The sequence below is a fragment of the Pavona decussata genome, unplaced genomic scaffold (genome assembly GCF_977016875.1).
Source record: "Pavona decussata unplaced genomic scaffold, jaPavDecu1.1 SCAFFOLD_368, whole genome shotgun sequence".
NCBI lineage: Eukaryota > Metazoa > Cnidaria > Anthozoa > Scleractinia > Agariciidae > Pavona > Pavona decussata.
Window position 1 is genome coordinate 131,768 of NW_028145744.1, and position 19,734 is coordinate 151,501.

General features: G+C 42.0%; 1 protein-coding gene across 2 annotated transcripts; it reads left to right on the plus strand.

Annotated features, from left to right (window-relative positions):
• Nucleotides 1-1,012: 1,012 nt before the first annotated feature.
• On the plus strand, nucleotides 1,013-18,411 carry LOC146452442 (protein mono-ADP-ribosyltransferase PARP14-like). 2 transcript variants are annotated; one of them, XM_085097825.1, is made up of 10 exons: nucleotides 1,013-1,152; nucleotides 1,756-1,831; nucleotides 8,054-9,523; nucleotides 9,861-10,094; nucleotides 10,814-12,603; nucleotides 13,354-13,542; nucleotides 13,953-15,072; nucleotides 15,596-16,486; nucleotides 16,990-17,304; nucleotides 17,998-18,411. In XM_085097825.1, the coding sequence occupies exons 2-10, from the start codon at nucleotides 1,813-1,815 to the stop codon at nucleotides 18,270-18,272; spliced, it is 6,303 nt and encodes a 2,100-aa protein (XP_084953951.1). In that variant the 5' UTR covers nucleotides 1,013-1,152; nucleotides 1,756-1,812; the 3' UTR covers nucleotides 18,273-18,411. The 2 variants fall into 2 exon arrangements, with proteins under 2 accessions (XP_084953951.1, XP_084953952.1); XM_085097826.1 differs by lacking the exon at nucleotides 15,596-16,486 and having other exon boundaries at nucleotides 13,953-14,832.
• Nucleotides 18,412-19,734: the final 1,323 nt, after the last annotated feature.

Genomic DNA, 19,734 nt, shown 5'->3' on the forward strand with positions numbered 1-19,734 from the left:
GGCGTTGATGTTTTACTAGTCTGTTTCAATACCATGCTCTCCTTTGTTATACCATTTTATCGCCGAACTTTCTTAATCAAGTAAGTGATGTATTCTGTACAACCTGTATTAAACGGTCAACCTGTATCAAGCGGTCACTTAGCCATTCCCCGAGGGTGACCGCTTAATACAGGTTCGACTGTACGTTCCTGATAAGAAAACCGTCGTCGTAAAGAGATTTTTCGGCGAGGGAGAATCAAATTTAAAGGTAATAGCGAAATAGGCGAAGATGTTGTCTTATCTGGGGTCCGATCCGTATTGTCCATAGTGTCTGAAGTCCAGTCCGAAGGCCTGTTCTATTTTTCCAGTGGCCACGCAAAACAAGATGGCGGCCAACGCATTCTCATTCTGAACGTAGGGTAACAGAGAGCAGAGTGTTGCTTCTGGTGAATAAGCCTACCTATGAGAAGCGGGCCACCGCTGAGAGGTCAAATTTCGCGGAAATGACCGAGGCCTTTGCGATCGAAATCGGAAGGAGACGAGAGAGTACCATGACGATCCATCGAAGCCATGCTGCCGGTGACAACACGAGTGAAGGATGAGAGAACGCGCCAACGGGTTAGCAGAAGCTATTATTCCCAAAGTACCGTTTCGCAAAGTACCATTTCGCAAAGTACCATTTCATTTCATTTTGTTTCGTTTCGCAAAGTACCGTCAGCCCACTAGGATGGAGTGTACCCTCCGACACTCCGTAACTTTCTATGATACACCGCTAATAGCAAATAAAACGCGCGACAACGTGAACAGAGAGAAATTTTTAATATTGTACGTACCTGTCACGCGTCTCCAAAAGCTACCCACCCGCCCACCCTCACGAAAACAGCTACAAACTTCTCTTGCCTTTCAGTGTGAACGAGAACAGAAAGCGTAAACTCTTCCGTTCAACTTTTATGGGATTTTTCCCGGGCCTCACTCATCCATAAGTGAAGCTCGTTCCCAGTCCTGCCCCGACCGTTTTCTGAGAACTGAGCCGGAAGTGATTAGTTCCACGAATTGATCTATTTTCATTCGAAGTGAAACTATAAATTTCAGCAAGTTTTGCGTCTGGTTTAGTTTGCTTGTTTGTTTCAGAAGGTGTTCTGGAATCCACCGATAGCAAGCAATTAATCTTTGGTAAGTTTTCTCAATCAGTGGAAGGTAGAGTTCGAAACTACGCGATAAAGGGTTGTTAATAAGGTTTAGTCATAAATATATTCTGTCGTGTCTTAATCCAGCGTCGGTGGCGAGGATGTGTTTATCTTTTGTAGTCTCTAAATCTTTTATGTTAAACGTGTAGCAGCCTTGTGACATGTTGTCATCTGAGGTACACAGGCGTGCAGTTATTCTGAAACGAGAACACTTTTCAATGAATTAAAATTGTTTTGACGATACAAACAACTCGGCGTAGTAAATTCCTAATCTCGTATAAAGCAAGATTATCGATGTTGGTATGGTTGAAGAAACATGTAAACTAAGCGAAATGTGTTCATTTAAGAATTATATCATGCATAGAGTTGAAGTGGAATGGCGAAGCTCCGGTTTTAAATCGAAAAACGAGCGACGTATAAATTTGCGGAAGTATGGAAATTCACCGGGTCGATTGTTTTCGTTTCTAGACAAGACGTTATATTTAAATTATTTCGTGTCTTTTCTATCATTGCCCAAACTCGGAATTTAACCTATATTCGAAGAAGTCTTTTGTTTTACTGATATAGGATTCATTTCTCTTTAATTTAGAGAGTTCTTCGTTTACAAATCCCGAACGAATACAGCTGATTTGACTGAGTACAAGCAATGGACAGTGAGGAAAATGGTAAGTGGATCAAACTGGAATTTCTCGCCGATGTTGTTACTTTTCTGGGTGATCGAAAACGAAACTGGATGTGACTCATTACTGAAAACTACCAGGAGATAAAGAACAAACATCAAACTATCATGAAAAGCATATGTATCATGGTATCAAGGTTTATAAGTGGACTGATTGCCTGGTTAGGGCTTAGTTTTCTTTTACACGTTCACTGAATAAGTTTCGGTTTCCTTAGCCTGTTTTCTTTCTATCATTTGCAATTTATGATTGAAAAGCACCGTTTGCATCGATTTGTTTACCCTCAGACCTTATGAAAACTCGTGTGTACAGGAAATGGTTTGACACTTAACCCGGAAGAAGCTAAGCAGGAAACGAAACTGAAAATACTCACGCTGGTTTTGTCCCTGAAGGAAATGTGACCATTTGCTATAAAAAGAAACAAAAAACTTGCAACTCGAAACGCTTTGTCGGATATTTTATTGTGTATTAAACGATTTGTAGTGGCAATCCGCCTTAATACGGCCCTTGTCGCCGAGTGATACCTTTTTAACCCGATATTAATTTAAAGTCTGTAAATACAAACTCGCAGAGGATGTGATTAAAGCCCCATTACTATAATTCCAAATCAACAAATATTCATACGTTTACATTTTGACTGAAGGATCGGTAACTCGAAACGCTTTGCCGGATATGTTCGTGCTCGGCGAGCGATACGTTTTTAACCCGATATCTAAAAACTATAAACACAAACTCGTTAAGGAAAATATTACTATAGCCCCATTACTATTCCAAATCAACAAATATTTGTAAGTTTACATTTTGACTAGAAAACATGGAGAACACGGATGGTCGTGGGTTCGAATCCCATCTGGTGCTCAGATTTTTTCTGTGTTCTCTTATGGTCGATTATTTGCATCTGGCTTTATTTCCTTTATAATACTTATATCAGACGCACTGACTTTGGGATTCAGTGCCAAATTCACGAAGCCCACTTAAGTTAAGATGTATCTAAGTATACTCTTTTTTTATAAGAACGTTAAGGCTGAGATTAGGTAAAATTTAAGAACATACTAAGAACATTACCCAGGCTGAGAGTCAGTTAGGAACATTTTTATGACGACCACTGAATACGGATGAAGTTATACAGGTAAACAATTAACCCAGATAATAAATGTCTTGGTCACGTCCGCATAAATTTACTGAAATGCTATAACAGATAATTAAGAACATCTGAAGAACTTTTTTAAGCTAAAATTACCAAATAATAAGAACATTCAGCCTTAGCCTGACAAAATTAGACTTTCTTATATATACAAAACAGAGTGTATTGTTTCTTTTAAACAAACTGAGGCCATTGTTGGCATAACAACAAACCATTGTTTAGAAACAATACTTTTTTTAAAATTTTTTTTATGAATAAATTTATTGACATAGAGCACATTAAATGCAACAGTACTTGCAGACTTACAATGCACAATATTACAATATAACGCCACCAACTTAATATCTAATAGAAAACTTATAGACGTACAGCTTTACTATACAACAATACCTACAACACAACACTTCTAACTTAGATATTAATCGAAAAATGAAAAATCTTATTGACTGCAATTTTAACATTCATGATGTAATATAATATATATTATCCGGCAGTCAGCAAATTATGTTTAACTAACTCTAGCTACCATAAATAAAGTTCCATTTATCATAGAATTCTTTGAGTGTGTTATTCCAATGTATTTTTCTGTTTGTAATTTGATATTTACTTTTGCTAGAGAGTTGGTTATGTTGGAAAGAACTCCATTCCTTCTGCAACCCCACAGGAACAATTTGCCGATGATTATCAAATAGTTTAAATTAGCCGGGGGCATTTTGAGGAGATGACTCCAAGAAGAACATCTTGTGGATTGAGACTTATTTGTTGATTTGTTACCTGGAGAAAAAATAATTCAAAGGCTTCCCAAAACTTACATTTCTTATAAGTATTGCAACACCTGCCGAATTTGAGCTCCCGTGAGAAAACAAAATTTTTCCACCCCATTCATTTCTCCACTGAGCTTCTATCTCTTTTTTAGAATGTGTCTCTTGCAAAAAGACAAGGTGAGACTTTTTTCTTCGACACCATAAAAAACATTGTTCTTCTTTTTTGGAAGTTATTTATGCCCCTCACATTCAACGAGATCAATTTGAATATATCAGCGATCATTTAAGTAAGTTTTATGGAAATCCAGATTGTTGTGAGATTGGAGAAGGAATTTAACGAATAAAATTGATTGGAGCTGATTAATAAGTTCTAAGCTGACATATGTAAAGAGACTACCGGTAAATAAAAAAATCAGACAAAAAACAAAGCCTACTGTCAGGAAATGAGAAACGCTTGATGGAATATAAACAATAATGTCGCATATGTACATAAACAAAAAATGGAACGAGAATAAATGAAACACATTTAGTTAATTTACCTACAATACCTACGACGTGAGAGTGAAGCGCGGCGCAGATGCAGCATCAGACCATCACCTGGTTGTAGCAGTTGTGAGAGTAAAGCTGAAAGCCTACAGAGATCAGGCAGGAAGACCGGCCTTCAAGTTCAACGTCCGCACTCTGAAGGAAAAGGCAAAGACAGAGGAGTTCAAGATAGAACTGAGAAACAAGTTCAGTGTACTTACAAACCTACAAGAAGAGACAATAGAAGAGCAATGGAGCAGCCTCCGAGAGACCTGGAAGGCAACATGCACGACAGTCCTGGGGAAGAAAACAAGGCAACACAAGGAGTGGCTGACAACAGACACCTGGGCCATCATCACAGAGAGGAAGAAACTGAAAGACCTGATCAACCAGACGCAGGACCAAGCAGAGAAACAAGAACTGCAGAGGCGATACTGGGAGACAAACAAGGAGGTGAAGCGCAGCGCAAGGAGCGACAAGAGAAAGTTCATAGAGGAGCTCACTGAAGAGGCAGAGACTGCAGCATATCAGCGCAACATGAAGCGACTGTACGAGATCACCAGGACACTCTCTGGAAAGAACAGCAACCCAAGTCGTCCTGTGAAAGACAAGAACGGGAATGCCATCGCGACAGAGGAAGAGCAGAGAGCAAGGTGGGCCGAGCATTTCAAGGAGACACTCAACAGACCAGCACCACCCACCCCACCAGACATCCCACCAGCAACTGAGCTCCTAGACATCAACACCAACCCTCCCAGCAAGACAGAGATCACCAAGGCCATCAAGTCCCTCAAGTCAGGCAAGGCAGCAGGACCGGACGGAATACCACCTGAAGCCCTCAAGGCTGACGTCCAGACCTCAACCGACATGCTGCACCCCCTACTCACCAAGATCTGGGAAGAGGAACAAGTTCCAGAGGACTGGAAACGAGGACACCTAGTGAAGCTACCAAAGAAAGGGGACCTCTCACAATGCAACAACTGGAGGGGAATTATGCTGCTTTCTATACCGGGCAAAGTACTGAGCAGAATCATCCTAGAGAGACTGAAAACCGCCTTAGACAAGAAACTCCGGGACGAACAGGCAGGATTTCGACAAAACCGCTCATGCACGGACCACATCGCAACCTTACGGATCATCATCGAACAGTCCCTGGAGTGGCAGACCCCCCTGTACACAGTTTTCGTGGACTTCCAGAAGGCGTTTGACAGTGTTAATCGAGACGTCATCTGGAAACTGATGTACCATTATGGATTTCCACCAAAGTTTGTCACCATCATACAGCAGATGTACGAAGACGCCACCTGTCAAGTGATCCACGACGGGAAACTGACGGAACCATTCACCGTGCATACCGGCGTACGTCAGGGTTGTCTACTCTCACCGACGATTTTCCTGATGGTGGTTGACTGGGTTATGCGACAGTCTACAGCAGGCCGGAGGACAGGTATCCAGTGGACTTTTACTAGACAGCTGGAGGACTTGGACTTCGCAGACGACATCAGCCTTCTCTCCCATAGGCATCAAGACGCACAAGAGAAGCTCTGTCGTGTGGCAGAAGAAGCAGTAAAGACTGGACTCCAAATCAACATTGGAAAGACTGAGGCCATGAGAGTGAACAACAAGCAGCAAGATCCACTACAGCTAAACCAAGAGAACATCAAAGAAGTTGACAAGTTTGTTTACCTGGGCAGCGTCGTGAGTAAAGACGGGGGGACAGACGAAGACATCAAGTGCCGAATCAACAAAGCCAGACACGCCTTCAACACCTTGAGACCAATCTGGAGATCAACAGCCCTCTCACTCCGCAACAAGATCCGCATTTTCAACACCAATGTGAAGTCAGTCCTGCTTTATGGCTCAGAAACGTGGAGAGTGACCAAGACCAGCACCCACAAACTTCAGACTTTTACCAACAGATGCCTCAGAAACATCCTCAACATCAGATGGCCAGAGACTATCTCCAACGAACAGCTGTGGGCAACAACAAATCAGACCCCAATGGAGACTGAAATCAAGAAGAGAAAATGGAGCTGGATTGGCCATACTTTGCGGAAGCCTGAAACCAACATCACCAGACAGGCTTTAGACTGGAATCCACAGGGGAAGCGCAAAGTTGGTCGCCCGAAGCAGACCTGGCGGAGAAGCATTGAAGCCGAGACGAAGTCTACCGGAATGTCGTGGGCCGAACTGAAGAGGACGAGCCAAAACCGAGTGCGTTGGAGGAGTGTCGTTGCGGCCCTATGTTCCTCGAGGAATCCAGAGGCATAAGCAAGCACCTACAATTTAATAAGCCACTACACTTAACAATAAACTAGTGGCAGGGAAAGAGCAGACGCCTTATACTAAGAATGTATTTTTGTGCTGATTATAAATTATCAAAGTCTACCTCAGAGAAGACTCTAATAGGTCTGCCATCGGGGGAAGTTTCAACAAACATCTTATCATCCATTGTCCAAACACTAAGCAACGTACCATCTCTTCTGCGCCTGCTAGCTTCTTCTAATAATCGTCGTCTACAAGTTGTCAGGTTCTCATTGATAAAAATGCCACGTTGTGTTGTGCTTGGATATCCAGGGAACAGATCTTTGGGTTTAACGTTCTTCAACCGTGTAACTGTGTCACTTCTTGTAAAGGCTTGACTTCGTTTTGTGGCTAACAAATTTCGCGATAATACCCTTTCCTCGTCTTAATTTGTGGCAAATCTCGATGTCCTCCGGCTCGACCGTAATGTTAAGAGCTTCGGCTACTTTAATTACAACGTCCTCCGTACTAGAAAAGGCGTCTTCCGGAATTCCTTGTATTTCAATGGAGTTTTTACGTGTGTATTGTTCGAATTTATCGAAGTTATCCCATAGTTGCACAATATCGTCCGTTTGATTACGAAGTTTTTCTTTCGTTGCCTTTAGCTGTTCGTTAGTAGAATCCAGGGAAGCTTTTAACGCCGTGTTTTCGTCGTTCGTCTTTTGTAACGATTCCTTGAGCTCTTTCAGTTCGCGGTCGTTGAGAGTTACTAGGCGTCGCTGCCATACTTCAACTACGCGGACGGGAAAGAAACGCGTCCGTGCGGCATGACGTCCCTGCGCGAATCCTCAGAAACAATACTTAGATACATCTCAAGTTAGGAGGAGTTTGTTAATCTGCCCCCTGTAGAACAGATGAGTTGTCCCGGAGAGCGAGTTGTCTCAGGTTCAATAGTTAACAAGGAAGACCAATTTCCACCAGTTCTGCCTGGTTGGGTTTCCTAGCGGCTTTGTAATCATGACGAGAAGAATAATGCAGTTGGCCATGGAAAACGTAGCACGAAATTTATTCAAAACAAAACCCTAGCAAAAACACTTCCCTACCCACTTGTGCGTTAGGCATTAACTAAGAAATCCCACTCGAGACCAATTTCCACCGACAGAACAGTGGTTGGGTGATTTGGAGGCAGTAATAATTCTCCTAGTTCGTGGTAATAATTTTTTTTACTGGCCCTTACTGATGCTGGTCTGGAAATTGTTAAGCCACTTAGGATCTAAGGGTAATCATACCTTTTTTCAAATACCAGGTGCGGGAAAATATGCAACTCATAGCTAGCGCGGGATGTTTTCAACCCATCATGTACAAAATAACAAGCACTGAATCAGATCGGTTATCGTAAGCTGCACACGTTTCGTGAAGCCAGAGATATATCATAGGTCGGAAGAAAACACAAAGCCGATTTAAGTAAGGTAGCACAAAGTTTTCTTTAACGGGTGATCGGAAAACTGGCTAAATGTTGCTTTTATTTTACAGAAGATGGTGGTGGCTACGATAGAGAGCAAGAAGAAGAGGGGGACGATTTTTCGCGAGGCGACTTAGATTTTGATGTCAGGCATTTTATTGACTCAGATGACGCAAACAAGGGAGAAGGCAGCGACGACAACAGCTGTAGAAATCAGGCAACGTCTGCTTCCAGAGAGATAGAAGAAGAAGAGATGGATCCAGATGAGCTAGAAGAAAAGTTGAAAAAGCTCGAAGAAGTCTTCTGTTGTTTACCGAAGGTCCTTATTAAACGAATTCTTTGTGGCGATGATGCGAAAGGAGACTTGGAGATAGCAAGTCAGCGGTTACAGGAATTTCAAGATATGGAAAACCCACAAGATCTCTTTAAAGCCCCTACGACACCTAAGCGTCCAGCTGCCGAAAAATCTCCAGGGAGCGGAGGAAATTTCCAAGCGCCTGGTGGTAAATTTAACGCAGAAAAGCGTCCCGAGGAAGGCAAGTGGAGTGGAATGGGTAAGGCTGAACAGCAAGTTCAAGGGAAAAAAAATAGGCGACGAAGAAAAAAGAAAAACAACAGAAATGCAAATCAAATGCTGGGGGAGCAAAATGAAGTCAAAGAACAGCCCGAATGGAAAAGAAACAGTTTCAACAAATATGAAGAACAAATGGATGGGAACCAATTCTATCGCCATCAAGATTCAAGGGGGCGAGGAGGCTTTAGAGGAAGGCCAAGAGGAAGACCAGGACCCAGGGGGGGATATAGAGGCGGTTTTGTTCAGAGTCAAAGAGATAAACCAGAATACAGGGACGATGGTTTTCAAGACAATTGGCGTTTTGGTTGTCAAGGTGACAATTATACGCGTCAGCCTCAAGGAGGGCGTGGGAACTGGAACGGTCGGGAAAATCCACCAAAGATCAAACCTAAACCTTGGAGAGGACCTAGCGGGGTAGCCAGAGGTGGACCAAGCAGGGTACCCAGAGGCGGTTTTGTTCATGAAGAATACCGAGACGATGTGTACCAAGACTGGGACGACAGTGATCAATACGACAGAGGAGGAGAGGATAACTGGCAGGGGGACGATGAATTTGGAATTCGTCGGCAAAGGTATGAGGATGATGAACGTCTTCAGTTCGCTCAAGGGCGAGGAGGAAGAGGCCAACCCAGTCACGGCTACCGTGGAGGAGATGACTTCAACAGACGTAATCAAGCGAATCGCGAGAGACCTAGCAGTGGTGCTTACAGAGAGCAGGGTCGTGGAGGAATGAGACGAGCACAGAGCCTGTCAAGTGTGGAGGTCGATCGACTCGCTGAGAGGAGAGAAAATGAAGGGGATGAATCTCGGTTTGAGCAGAATAAGTTAGTTGTGCGTGGGCTGAGTGCATCTACAACCGATGACGGCGTGTTGAACTTCATTGAGGCAATGAGCGGTGAGGAGGTAAAGGAAGTAACAATGCTTGGTAAAGGCAAAGCTCTGGTCACAATGGCTGAACAGATAACAAGTAAGTATTTGAGGATTCCTAAGGGGTTTAACAAGTTAGAAGTAAACCGACGTTTATTTGATCATGAGGTCTAGCGTTTATTAAAGTAATTTTATGTCGGCCTTGAGAAGCTGATTGGTATTTAAGCATTAAAAAAAACCTATAAAACGTTAATTTATAGAAACATGTCTTTGTCAAAACAACTTTCCTTGGTTGACTTGTAAAGCTCGTCGCCTTTGAAATCCCCTGGGTCACCCCAGCGTTTCTTCGCTCTAGTTTGCTTCTGAACACCTTTTCAGGAATAGAAACTTCTTGTAGGAGACTTTATTATATATTTTTTATTATTATTATTTATCAGATTTCAGCAAAATCAAGACGAAAGGCGAACGAAGGGGCCTGGACTCTGCTCAGCTTTCTATCGCACGAGTTCCTGTTTGTTCAAGCATTTTGGTCAGCGGCCTTTCTGATGATACTACTTATGATGCCATTGAGCTGTATTTTGAAAGCCAAAGAAACAGTGGGGGTCCTGTGGAGAGGGTACGGTTCGAGCCTAAAAGTGGTCAAGCTGTGGTCGTGTTTCAAGATCGAAGAGGTAAGAAACTTAGTTCAAAATCTTTCAACTGTTTGGCAAAGAGCAAAAAGGAACTAAAATCGTTTAAATTTTCAAAGGTAATGAGAACTCATGAATACTTTTACTTCCAGTGTATTGCTGAAGTTGCGGAATGAAAAATTGTTAATTTGGCGTAAGAAAAGTTTAGTAGGTCTGTAATGACTATTAATACTTTGAGACGAATAAGCGATCCCGATCGTCAAAAATTACCCATACAATTATGAACATTTTGCATATGTGTTTGCACTCTCCTCTGTTCCAAAATTAACGACTGTTTATTGTACGTCTCTCTTTCCCAATGGTCCTGCTGGACTTTCTTGCTTTCCAGCTTGGATTTCTCTGACGCGTTATCACGTGCCTGCAATAAAAATTTTGGCCCAGCAACATTAAGTTGGTATGAAACATCAGGATGACCAAAAACAGTCCAGCAAGCACAGAGCCCCAAGGGTTTTAGCTTAATACCGTTGATATCACCAGTTGCGTCATCTCTGAAAAAAAGAAACATTTGATGACTGATTGATTTGGAGAAGTAGATATCCCTCTTCTGCGACAAATTGTCGTCCTTGAAGGACTTTGCAAGCTTGGAAGCCTTAGGACTTACACTTGAGGATTGGCCAGTGTATGTAGAACCCTGTTATCTAGGCACCCGCTAAAAAGACATATTAAATGACATTTAGAATTATTCTTTAATTCGTTCTCAGATATGGAAAGAGTCCTAGCCAGACAGCAAGAAAAACCATATGTCTTGAACAAAGCTCAGCTTTCGCTCAGAATCTTCCAGGAGTCTCTAGAAGATGACAACGAAGACGATAACTCAAGTGGCCTGGAAGCAACTGCAGACGCCCCAAATAAAGCTCCAGTGAGTCAGCGGTCTGAACCTAAAACACAGCAACTGCACATGGCTGTGGACCCGGATGTAATGGAATTCGTTACAACTACATCACGACATGATCAACTAAAACAGGCATTGGCTGTGAAGAAGAGTGAAATAAACTGGAAGCCAAACGGTAAAATGGCTGTTATAGTGTATCGTGGGGAAGAAGAAAGCGATTCTTGGCAGCCGGAGTGCATTGAAGAAGTCCAAAGCTACCTCGGTAAATTTACGACGTGTGATGTCGAGGTTAACAAAGATTTCTGGGAAGCCGTGAAGACTCAGTTACCCAACATTCGCACATGCTTTGGAAATGATCCACCGCTGGTCAAACCTATCGATGATTCTCTTGTTGCAAGAATTGTTTCCTCCAGTCCAGATACTAAAAAACATGAAGATCAGTTTAAAGCAAAATTAGAGGAGATATATCGTGAAGAAACCAGGAAAAGTTATGTGAAGTTGACGAAAAATATTGCGGAAGAACGGTTGATTTTGTTACAGAAGATAAAGTTTGCAGAGAGGCTTCAACAGGATAACAAGGAACTGGAGATAAAGTTCGACACTGAAGCCGAGGAAATCTATTTTGAAGGCCCGCAATCACAGTTCATTGAAGCGACGATGAAGTTCCACAAACTGGAAATGGAGATGGTGGAAAAAAAATTAAATCTATCAAAGAACATCTTAGAGGTGCTAGGCACAGACAAGGGTCTACAGAGAGTGAAATGTGAGCTGGAAAATAGCAAAGTTGAAGCTGTCTTCGTGATTGATAACGAGGCTCGGATTGTGGGGACATCAGCTGCGCAAGCGGACAAGGCCGCGAGTCTTGTGAGCAAGTTAACGTTGGAGGAGAAAGTTCGCGTGGATGATAGAAGTAAACATCTAATGAAAACGCCGGAATGGCGCCAACTGTGCGATGCACTCAACACTGAAGAGGTTATTCATGTGTATCGAAATAACTGGGGCGATACCTTTGTTGCTGGGTTTCGCGAAGACGTGATGGAAGCGATGAAGGAGATGAATACTTACTTAGAAAACAATTGCATTCGAACGGAGCAATTTACTTGTCCTTCTAAACTTGTCCGAAGATATGTCAATGAGCTTCGTCAGGAAGACTTGCGCTCAATTGAAACTCAACTTGTAGATTTTGAAGTCAAGATTCAGAATGGAAAAGGTGATGATGATTTTGCCATTTCTGGCAATAAAGAAGGGCTTGAAAGTGCAAGAAAAAGACTTGACGCTCTCATAGTTGGTATCAACTCAGGGACGTTTGACATTAAACAGCCGGGGCTGAGGAAATTCTTTTCCAGCGGGAAAGGCGAGCGTCTGGTGAAATCGGTGGAAAAGGACCATGCATGCGTAGTACAAGTCCAGAAGAGCTTTGATAAGAAGCAACATGACATGCGCACTCGAGATGCAGAAGCAGCTGTGGAATCTGATGCTACAAGCGGTGATGATGACAACAAAAGTCAAGAAAAACGTGACCATGGTAGTGATGATGATGATGATGACGATGGAGAGGAGGAGGAGGAAGCAATTCTACCTACAACTGGTCCCTCTGCCTTTGTCACAACAAATGGGCAGAAAATTTCGTGGCGACCTGGAGAAATCCAGACTGAGAAGGTAAGTTTAGGTAGGTTAATAATATAATCATATCCTAATTTGTTTACTTTACGTGGATAATGAAGTGGTTTTAACCTAGCCCTGATTCTCAAATCAATTGCGTAATTACTTTGGTTTTGGGGTGATGAACACTGCAACTCGTTACTAAGTCCCATACAGTACACATCACCTAATCAGGGCAGACATGCTCTTTTTACTCTCGGATCATGAGAGAACCTTAAATCAATCAAGACTTTGGTTGCGCGCGCATTTTCTCCGCCTTGCACCGGTTGCACAGTTCTTTGCCCTGGAGAGCGGTTGCAGGTTTTCCTACGTTTGGCACTGGCGACATAAGTTTCCAGTGTGTTTTTGCGTAGAGGTCCGAACGCTCCATTGTGTCTTGTTAAAAGTAGGTTTAAAAGTAGCATAGTCTAAGTTATGGGGCATGGCGTAGCACTCTCTAGACGATTCTTCCGTTATATTCGTTTAAGATTGACTGATGTTTCCTCAGTGTCGTCCCTGTTGTAAGGAGCGTGGCAAGGGTGGGATGAGTTAAAGAGGAGGAACAACTCTTGCCTCTCTCCCATCAACCCATATATAAAGTTTCAACCGATATTGAAACAAACCAGGACTTTACCGCAAACATGTAGCTTTATGTGGCGCAGGAGCTCACAAATTTTTGAAATGTGTTACATGTAATGCTACAAACCAGGCGTGACGCAACAAAGATGAATATCAATGTATTTAGTAATCAAGTCTATCTTATTGCAGGCTCACATACTGGTCAGCTCACAAGGAGCATGCTCTCAGGCGATCATCAATGCGGGTGGACAAGGAATGCAACAGAACTTAGTAAATCCAAACACTGGTGACGTAACACTCACCACCGGTTTCGGGTTGGCTTGCAGTCACGTGATTCATACCAACTGCAGCAAATGGCATGGAGGCAAGGGTGAAACAGTGAGTGTGTAACATAATTATGTATTTTGTTGGTATTTTGCGAGACAAAACAAATAGCTAACAGTAACGTGTGATAAAGGTACACCTATTGGCTGGAGCCCCCCTCTCTATAAGTCACTATACCCCGTCAGAAAACTGTCTTACTTATCACGCGAGTGAGTGAAAAGAGTGAATGGGGCAAAACAAGCCCCAAAAGGAGAACCTGCTTGGTTAGCCGAGCCTCGCTGGTTCGTGATAGATAGGGTGCCATTAACCTTTCCCTCTCGATTCTCTAGGCACACGACATAATTTTTTGCAGTTGCCGTAACAGAATAACGATTAGATCCATCATATTAATGATGTAGAATTCTGGTAACTCAGCGCAACTCGTTAAATGTCCAGTTTTACGATGTGGTTTTTCCTTTTTTAAGGTTTTACGGAACATCGTTCAGAAATGCCTTCAGACGGGTGAGCAGCTTGGAGGGACATCCATTGCATTTCCTGTCATAGGAACCGGAAACTTGCACTTCCCACCAAATGATGCATCGAGAATAATGCTAGAAGAAACCATCGGCTTTTGTCAGGCTCATCCTTCGTCCATTTTGAGAGACATCCGATTTGTGGTGTATCAGCAAGATCAGGCCCTAGTCAATGCCTTTGGACAAGAAATGGCTAAAATGCAATCGAACCACAATTTCCGTTCTTCCAATACCATGAGCAGTCTATTCCGGAGTGTTCGATCCAAATTCAGACGAAGCATACCAGTAAGGGGTGTGCGTATTGAAGTTTTGCAAGGAAACTTGTGCCATGAGAAGACTGACGCCATTGTGAATGTCACCAGCAAAGATATGAACATGGACAATGCGGGGGCATTGAGCAAAGCGGTCAAACAGGCCAGCGGTGTGCAGGATGAGTTGAATCGTTTGGGACCCCAAGCAGGTGGGTCAGCGGTGATGACGAGTGGTGGGAAGCTCGCAGTACATCATATCATTCACCTAATCCCAGATTCGTCGAACAAGCAACACCTTCAGCAGTGCGTGGAAAAGTGCCTTCGCCTTGCAGAATCAAGAGGCGTTCAATCCATTTCTTTACCAGCGATAGGAACTGGAGTTTATGGATTGTCTGCCACAGATTCAGCTAATCTGATATTTCAAGCTCTCAGCAGATTTAGCACAAATTTTAGCACCATTCGCAAAGTCAGGATTGTTATCTTCCAAGCTCAAATGTTACAGGTATTCCAGCAGGAGCATCAGAGACACCCGCTGTTGTCTAATCAAGGTGTAGCCCAACCTCGTGTCACCATGGATACAGGTCCTCCTGTTGAAGTCATAAATGGCGATTTGACTCAAGAGACCAACGACGCCATTATGAACATCATCAGCAGCGATATGAACATGAACAATGCTGGAGATTTAAGTAAAGCAATCTTAGGAGCCGGCGGTCAACAGATCCAACAAGAACTCAGTCAACTGGGAAAACAAACTGCAGGGACTGCTGTGATGACAAGTGGTGGAAACTTACAAGTGCCTCACATCATCCATATTATTCCAGGTTTGTTTTGTTCTTTTATCTTGGAAAAGATGGGAATCAGTACTTTAGGTATTTTTATAAGAATAACGACGCATTTGAATTTACACTGAGATGTTTCGGTCGTACAACGACCATCTTCAGTTGAAAGTAGAAGTAATTAGAAATTACATTTGAATTTATAATGTATGCTAAACAAAGATAAATAACAAACGTGCAATAAATTACACGTTTATTGCACGTTTTTTATTTATCTTTGTTTAGCATTACATTATAAATTCAAATGTAACTTCTTATTACCTCTACTTTCAACTGAAGATGGTCGTTGTACGACCGAAACATGTCTTGTAAATTCAAATGTGTCGTTATTCTGATAAAAATTGTTGCTAGTCTGCTTCTTTCTAGATCCTTTGGAAACTTTAGGTATTATATCAAAACTTTTTCTTAAAATTTTGTGGGTATCCTCTGATTTCTGATGTCTGAGTTCGCGGGTTGTTTTGGCAGAAATCAAATCATGAATCTCCACTCGTTTACTTCACAATAACAGGTTCCTCAAACAAGCAGGATCTTCAAACAAGTTTAGAAGCTGGCCTTCGCCTGGCGGATACACACAACCTTGCATCCGTTTCAATTCCCAGCATAGGCACCGGTGGCTTTGGTCTGACGGCAGCGGACTCGGCCCAAATCACTTTTCAAGCGCTGAACAACTTCCGAGGAATTTGCAAAAGCGTCCGTAAAGTGCGTGTTGTCGTATTTCAGGCTCCAATGATGCAGGATTTTTTGCAAGCGCAGCAGAGTCAAGCAGTAGATGACCCGGATAGTGATTCAACTTTAGAAGAGGCTGTTGCCGCGCAACCAACAAAACGCAGACGTATGCCGAGTGTAACGAACGACCCCTCGGTGAAAATGTATGTGACCGGCAGGGGCAAGACAAGTGTAGAAAAAGCGGTTGACTCCTTGAAGAAAGGTTTTTCCGAAGCCTGTACAACTCAAAAGGTGGAAAACGACACTGTCAGTCAGCTTTCCCACAAACAGATTGGTACTCTGAAAAAGAAAGCCACTGACCGTGACGTCAGACTTGAAATCGAGGCTGCTGTGGATCGCATTGTTGTGCGGGGTGACCCTACTGAAGTGACGGGCATGGTCGGGGAGATCTGGCACGAGCTAAACGAGAGGAATAAGAAGATACAGGAAGAGCAGCAAGCGCTGCTGGTTTCAAAGAACGTTGAATGGAGTTATGAAATACAGGGCGTCAAAATGGCGTTTGGTCCGAAAACGAACGCAAAGATCGAGATGGCGTACATCAAGGAACAAAGCACGGTTCAAATATCGTTGCGAGCAGATGAATTTGTCATCGATTTAAAAGCTAAAACTGGGCGAGGACGGCGGAGCAGGGAAACAATAACACTTTCCAGGAAGGTGAAGGGAGCTGAGGAAGGTTAGTAAGCAGCCCATATAGTTTAAGTTTTTAGTTTGGAATGAGAAGTACTTGCAGAACAAGTGAAAGAAAAGGAAAGGAAGCGATCAATGGTGAAAGTTGCAGTCAACTGTTCTCTTCTTGTTGTTCTGACCTAGCATATTTTTTTCTTTTCAACGCAAAAAATCATCACCACACTCAAATCCCACTCGATTGCTTCTAGACCACCCCTGCCCACAAGGAAATTCCCAGCTGTAAGCTTAGACTGCTATTTCGAGACTGCTTTCGAAAAGAAACTTAAATTTTAAACTAGTTAAATTTTTGAGCCGGGGTTTCTATCAAGTCCCTATTCAGTTTAATGACTATCGACATGTGAAATAACCTGTTTGAACATTCCACACGACATTACCGAGTCGGTTCTATTTAATCAAGAAATATTTTGTGTGCACAGCACGGAAAAAAACAAAAAGTGAACTAATGGGATGACGTTAATACTGCCAACCCATATGTTTTTTGTTTTCCAGTAATGGCGCTTCCAAAGCACTGGGCACCAATGCCACGCCCTGACATGACAGTACACAAAGTGACACTCGCCCCAGGTTCCTCTGAGTACCAAAGTGTCTTGCAAAAAGTTCGAACAACAGCTAGCGGAGTGAATATTCAGAAAATTGAGCGAGTTCAGAATCCTCATCTTTATCAATCCTACATGGTGAGAAAGCAGAAAATGGATAAAGACAATGGAGGAAACAATGAGCGACAACTCTTTCATGGAACCGACGCTAAAAATGTTACGGCGATAAACACACAAGGTTTTAACAGAAGCTTTTGTGGGGTGCATGGTAAGTGCTATTATTAAAAACCTGAGCATTGTATAATGCAATTCCAGGAATTTGATTGGCTTAGCGGCCATGGTATATGAGCCATTGTTATATACCTGGACTTTCACTCATTAAAACGAGCACTTGACAAGTCTTGGTCACGTGTCCCTGATCGAATACAAATGTATCCCGACCGGGATACAATTCCGCAGTTGTTGCCCTCTCAGTTGTTTGTTTGTTTGTTTTGCTGTGACTGTTGAAGGGAAAGTCTAAATATATAACAAAGCACTTAATGTATGATCCCTCGGGAAACTAGTTAGTTTTGTTTTCCCTCGAGACCATACATTATATTAAGTGTATATTGTACCATGCCCGAGAAATAAAAGCGATCATTGAATTGTCTTCACGTTGTTCTCACGAAGCGAAATCACCAACATCTAGCATTACAGGCCATTTCCGAGTTGCTGTGAACCTCATTATGAAAGCGAGTCTAAGAAAGAAAATTCACACAGCCCTTTTGAACAGACCATTTCTGAGTTACTGTGAAAAATTAGTTTGTTTGCATGTGAATTAAAACTAAGTTTCATAATAAAAACTTTGCACTTAGCCTTACTTTAATAATGAGGTTCAAAGGACCTCCAGCCAAAATGGTCTATTGCACAAACTTTTATTCTTTTATTTATTTCTTTCGTTATTTATTTATTTTTGTCCTAGGAACGGCTTGTGGTCGCGGGGTGTACTTTGCCAGAGATGCCTCCTATTCAGTTGGATACGCAGGGGGTGGAGCTGGAGCTCGCTACATGTACCTTGCCCGGGTCCTGGTTGGTCAATATTGTCAAGGCAACTCTGCTATGATAGTTCCTCCGCCGAAAAATTCTTCCAGACCGGAGATTTTGTATGAATCAGTGGTTGACAATCCAGGAAACCCAAGCATGTTTGTGGTTTTTTACGATGCTCAATGTTATCCCGAATATCTCATAACCTTTTAATAGCTGTTTTACCTCAGTACAACTGCAGTGCGATTCAAAGTCGATTTACTTGTACGAACTAAATCAATGAACTGGTTTACATATTGTACTTATTAAGTAGAGAAAAGCAATTTGAATATATATTTGGTTTTTAGAATCATTTTTGACCACATCTTTGGCAAAATAATACTTAGAAAATCATAGTCATTTTAAATATGGGACTATCAATATGAGATACATCTTTTGTACTTCAGGGCCGGTTGTTCGAAAACAGATCAACTCGGGATTAATCCTAGCGTGGAGTTATAAGTTACCGTATAGCTTATACCTTAATATTAGGAAGATAGGGGACCACCAACCTATTTGGGAAATAACTAGAGGTCCGTGCCTTAATGTTCTTGAGTCGGTCATAGATCTGAATATTGTAAAATGGAATAACATCCAACTTTAAAGTTCGTGTGAGATTAAGCAGGGGCACTCAACGGTTCATTTCGATGGAAAATCTCAAGCTTTCTCGGTCAGCAAAATGTTGACTCAAACTTTTGTAAGACTTGAAAACTAATTTCTTTCGTTTTCAAAGGGGCAAATATGTCGTTACAAATACAATAAAAAGGTTTGTTAGCCTTTCTTATAGCCAACAACAGCTAGTACATTAGAGGAATAAAATACCATTCCTTAAAACCTTCTGCTTATCTCGTACCCAGATCTCCCACGGTCACATTTCGACATGCTCGAAACGACTGAGATCTGGGTACGAGATTCACCTTCTGCATCTTAAATTTTTAGCTAAAGCATCCAAACAGGTCAAACTCTATTAGTTTAAACAAATTTGTCTTTAAAAGGATACAAAACGATCTTGGAACACAGGAGACAACATTTTAAGTATTTTCCTCAGTTATATGTTATCGTTGGGTGCTTCTGATTAACCCTTTAAGCCCTTCATATTCACCATGAGGAGCAAAAGCCACTCGCACCGTCTTGCTACCAAACTTTTTTATTAGAAATTAACTTGAACATTTTTTCATAGCTGGCCAGTTATTAATGCACCTATGGAGAAAGAAAAATAATGGAATGTTTACTAAAATAATTATATTCCTAATATCTAATTTTCTTTCATGATGCATAATGCACGTAAAAGCCTGAGAACAGTTACAGTAATAGAGGAAATGTCATGGATCAGCTCATGAAATTCATACCAAAATCAAGTGAAGCGGTGGTGGATGACTTTTAACCCTTTAAGCCCTAACAGTGATCAGCATCAAATTTTTCTTTGTAATATCAGTGCTTATTCAATCTCTGAAGTCATAAGAAATAAGGCTATGATTACTCAAGCTGAATTTTCTTGTTTTTTGAATAACTTCTCCCCAGAATTTTATAAGAAAAGTATGGGAACAAGATAGGAGAATTTGTTCTGTGATATTAGAGGTCAAAGGATTAAGAGAACGCTAGAGAACATCTCTTAGTGGAATTCGAGGAATGTCAG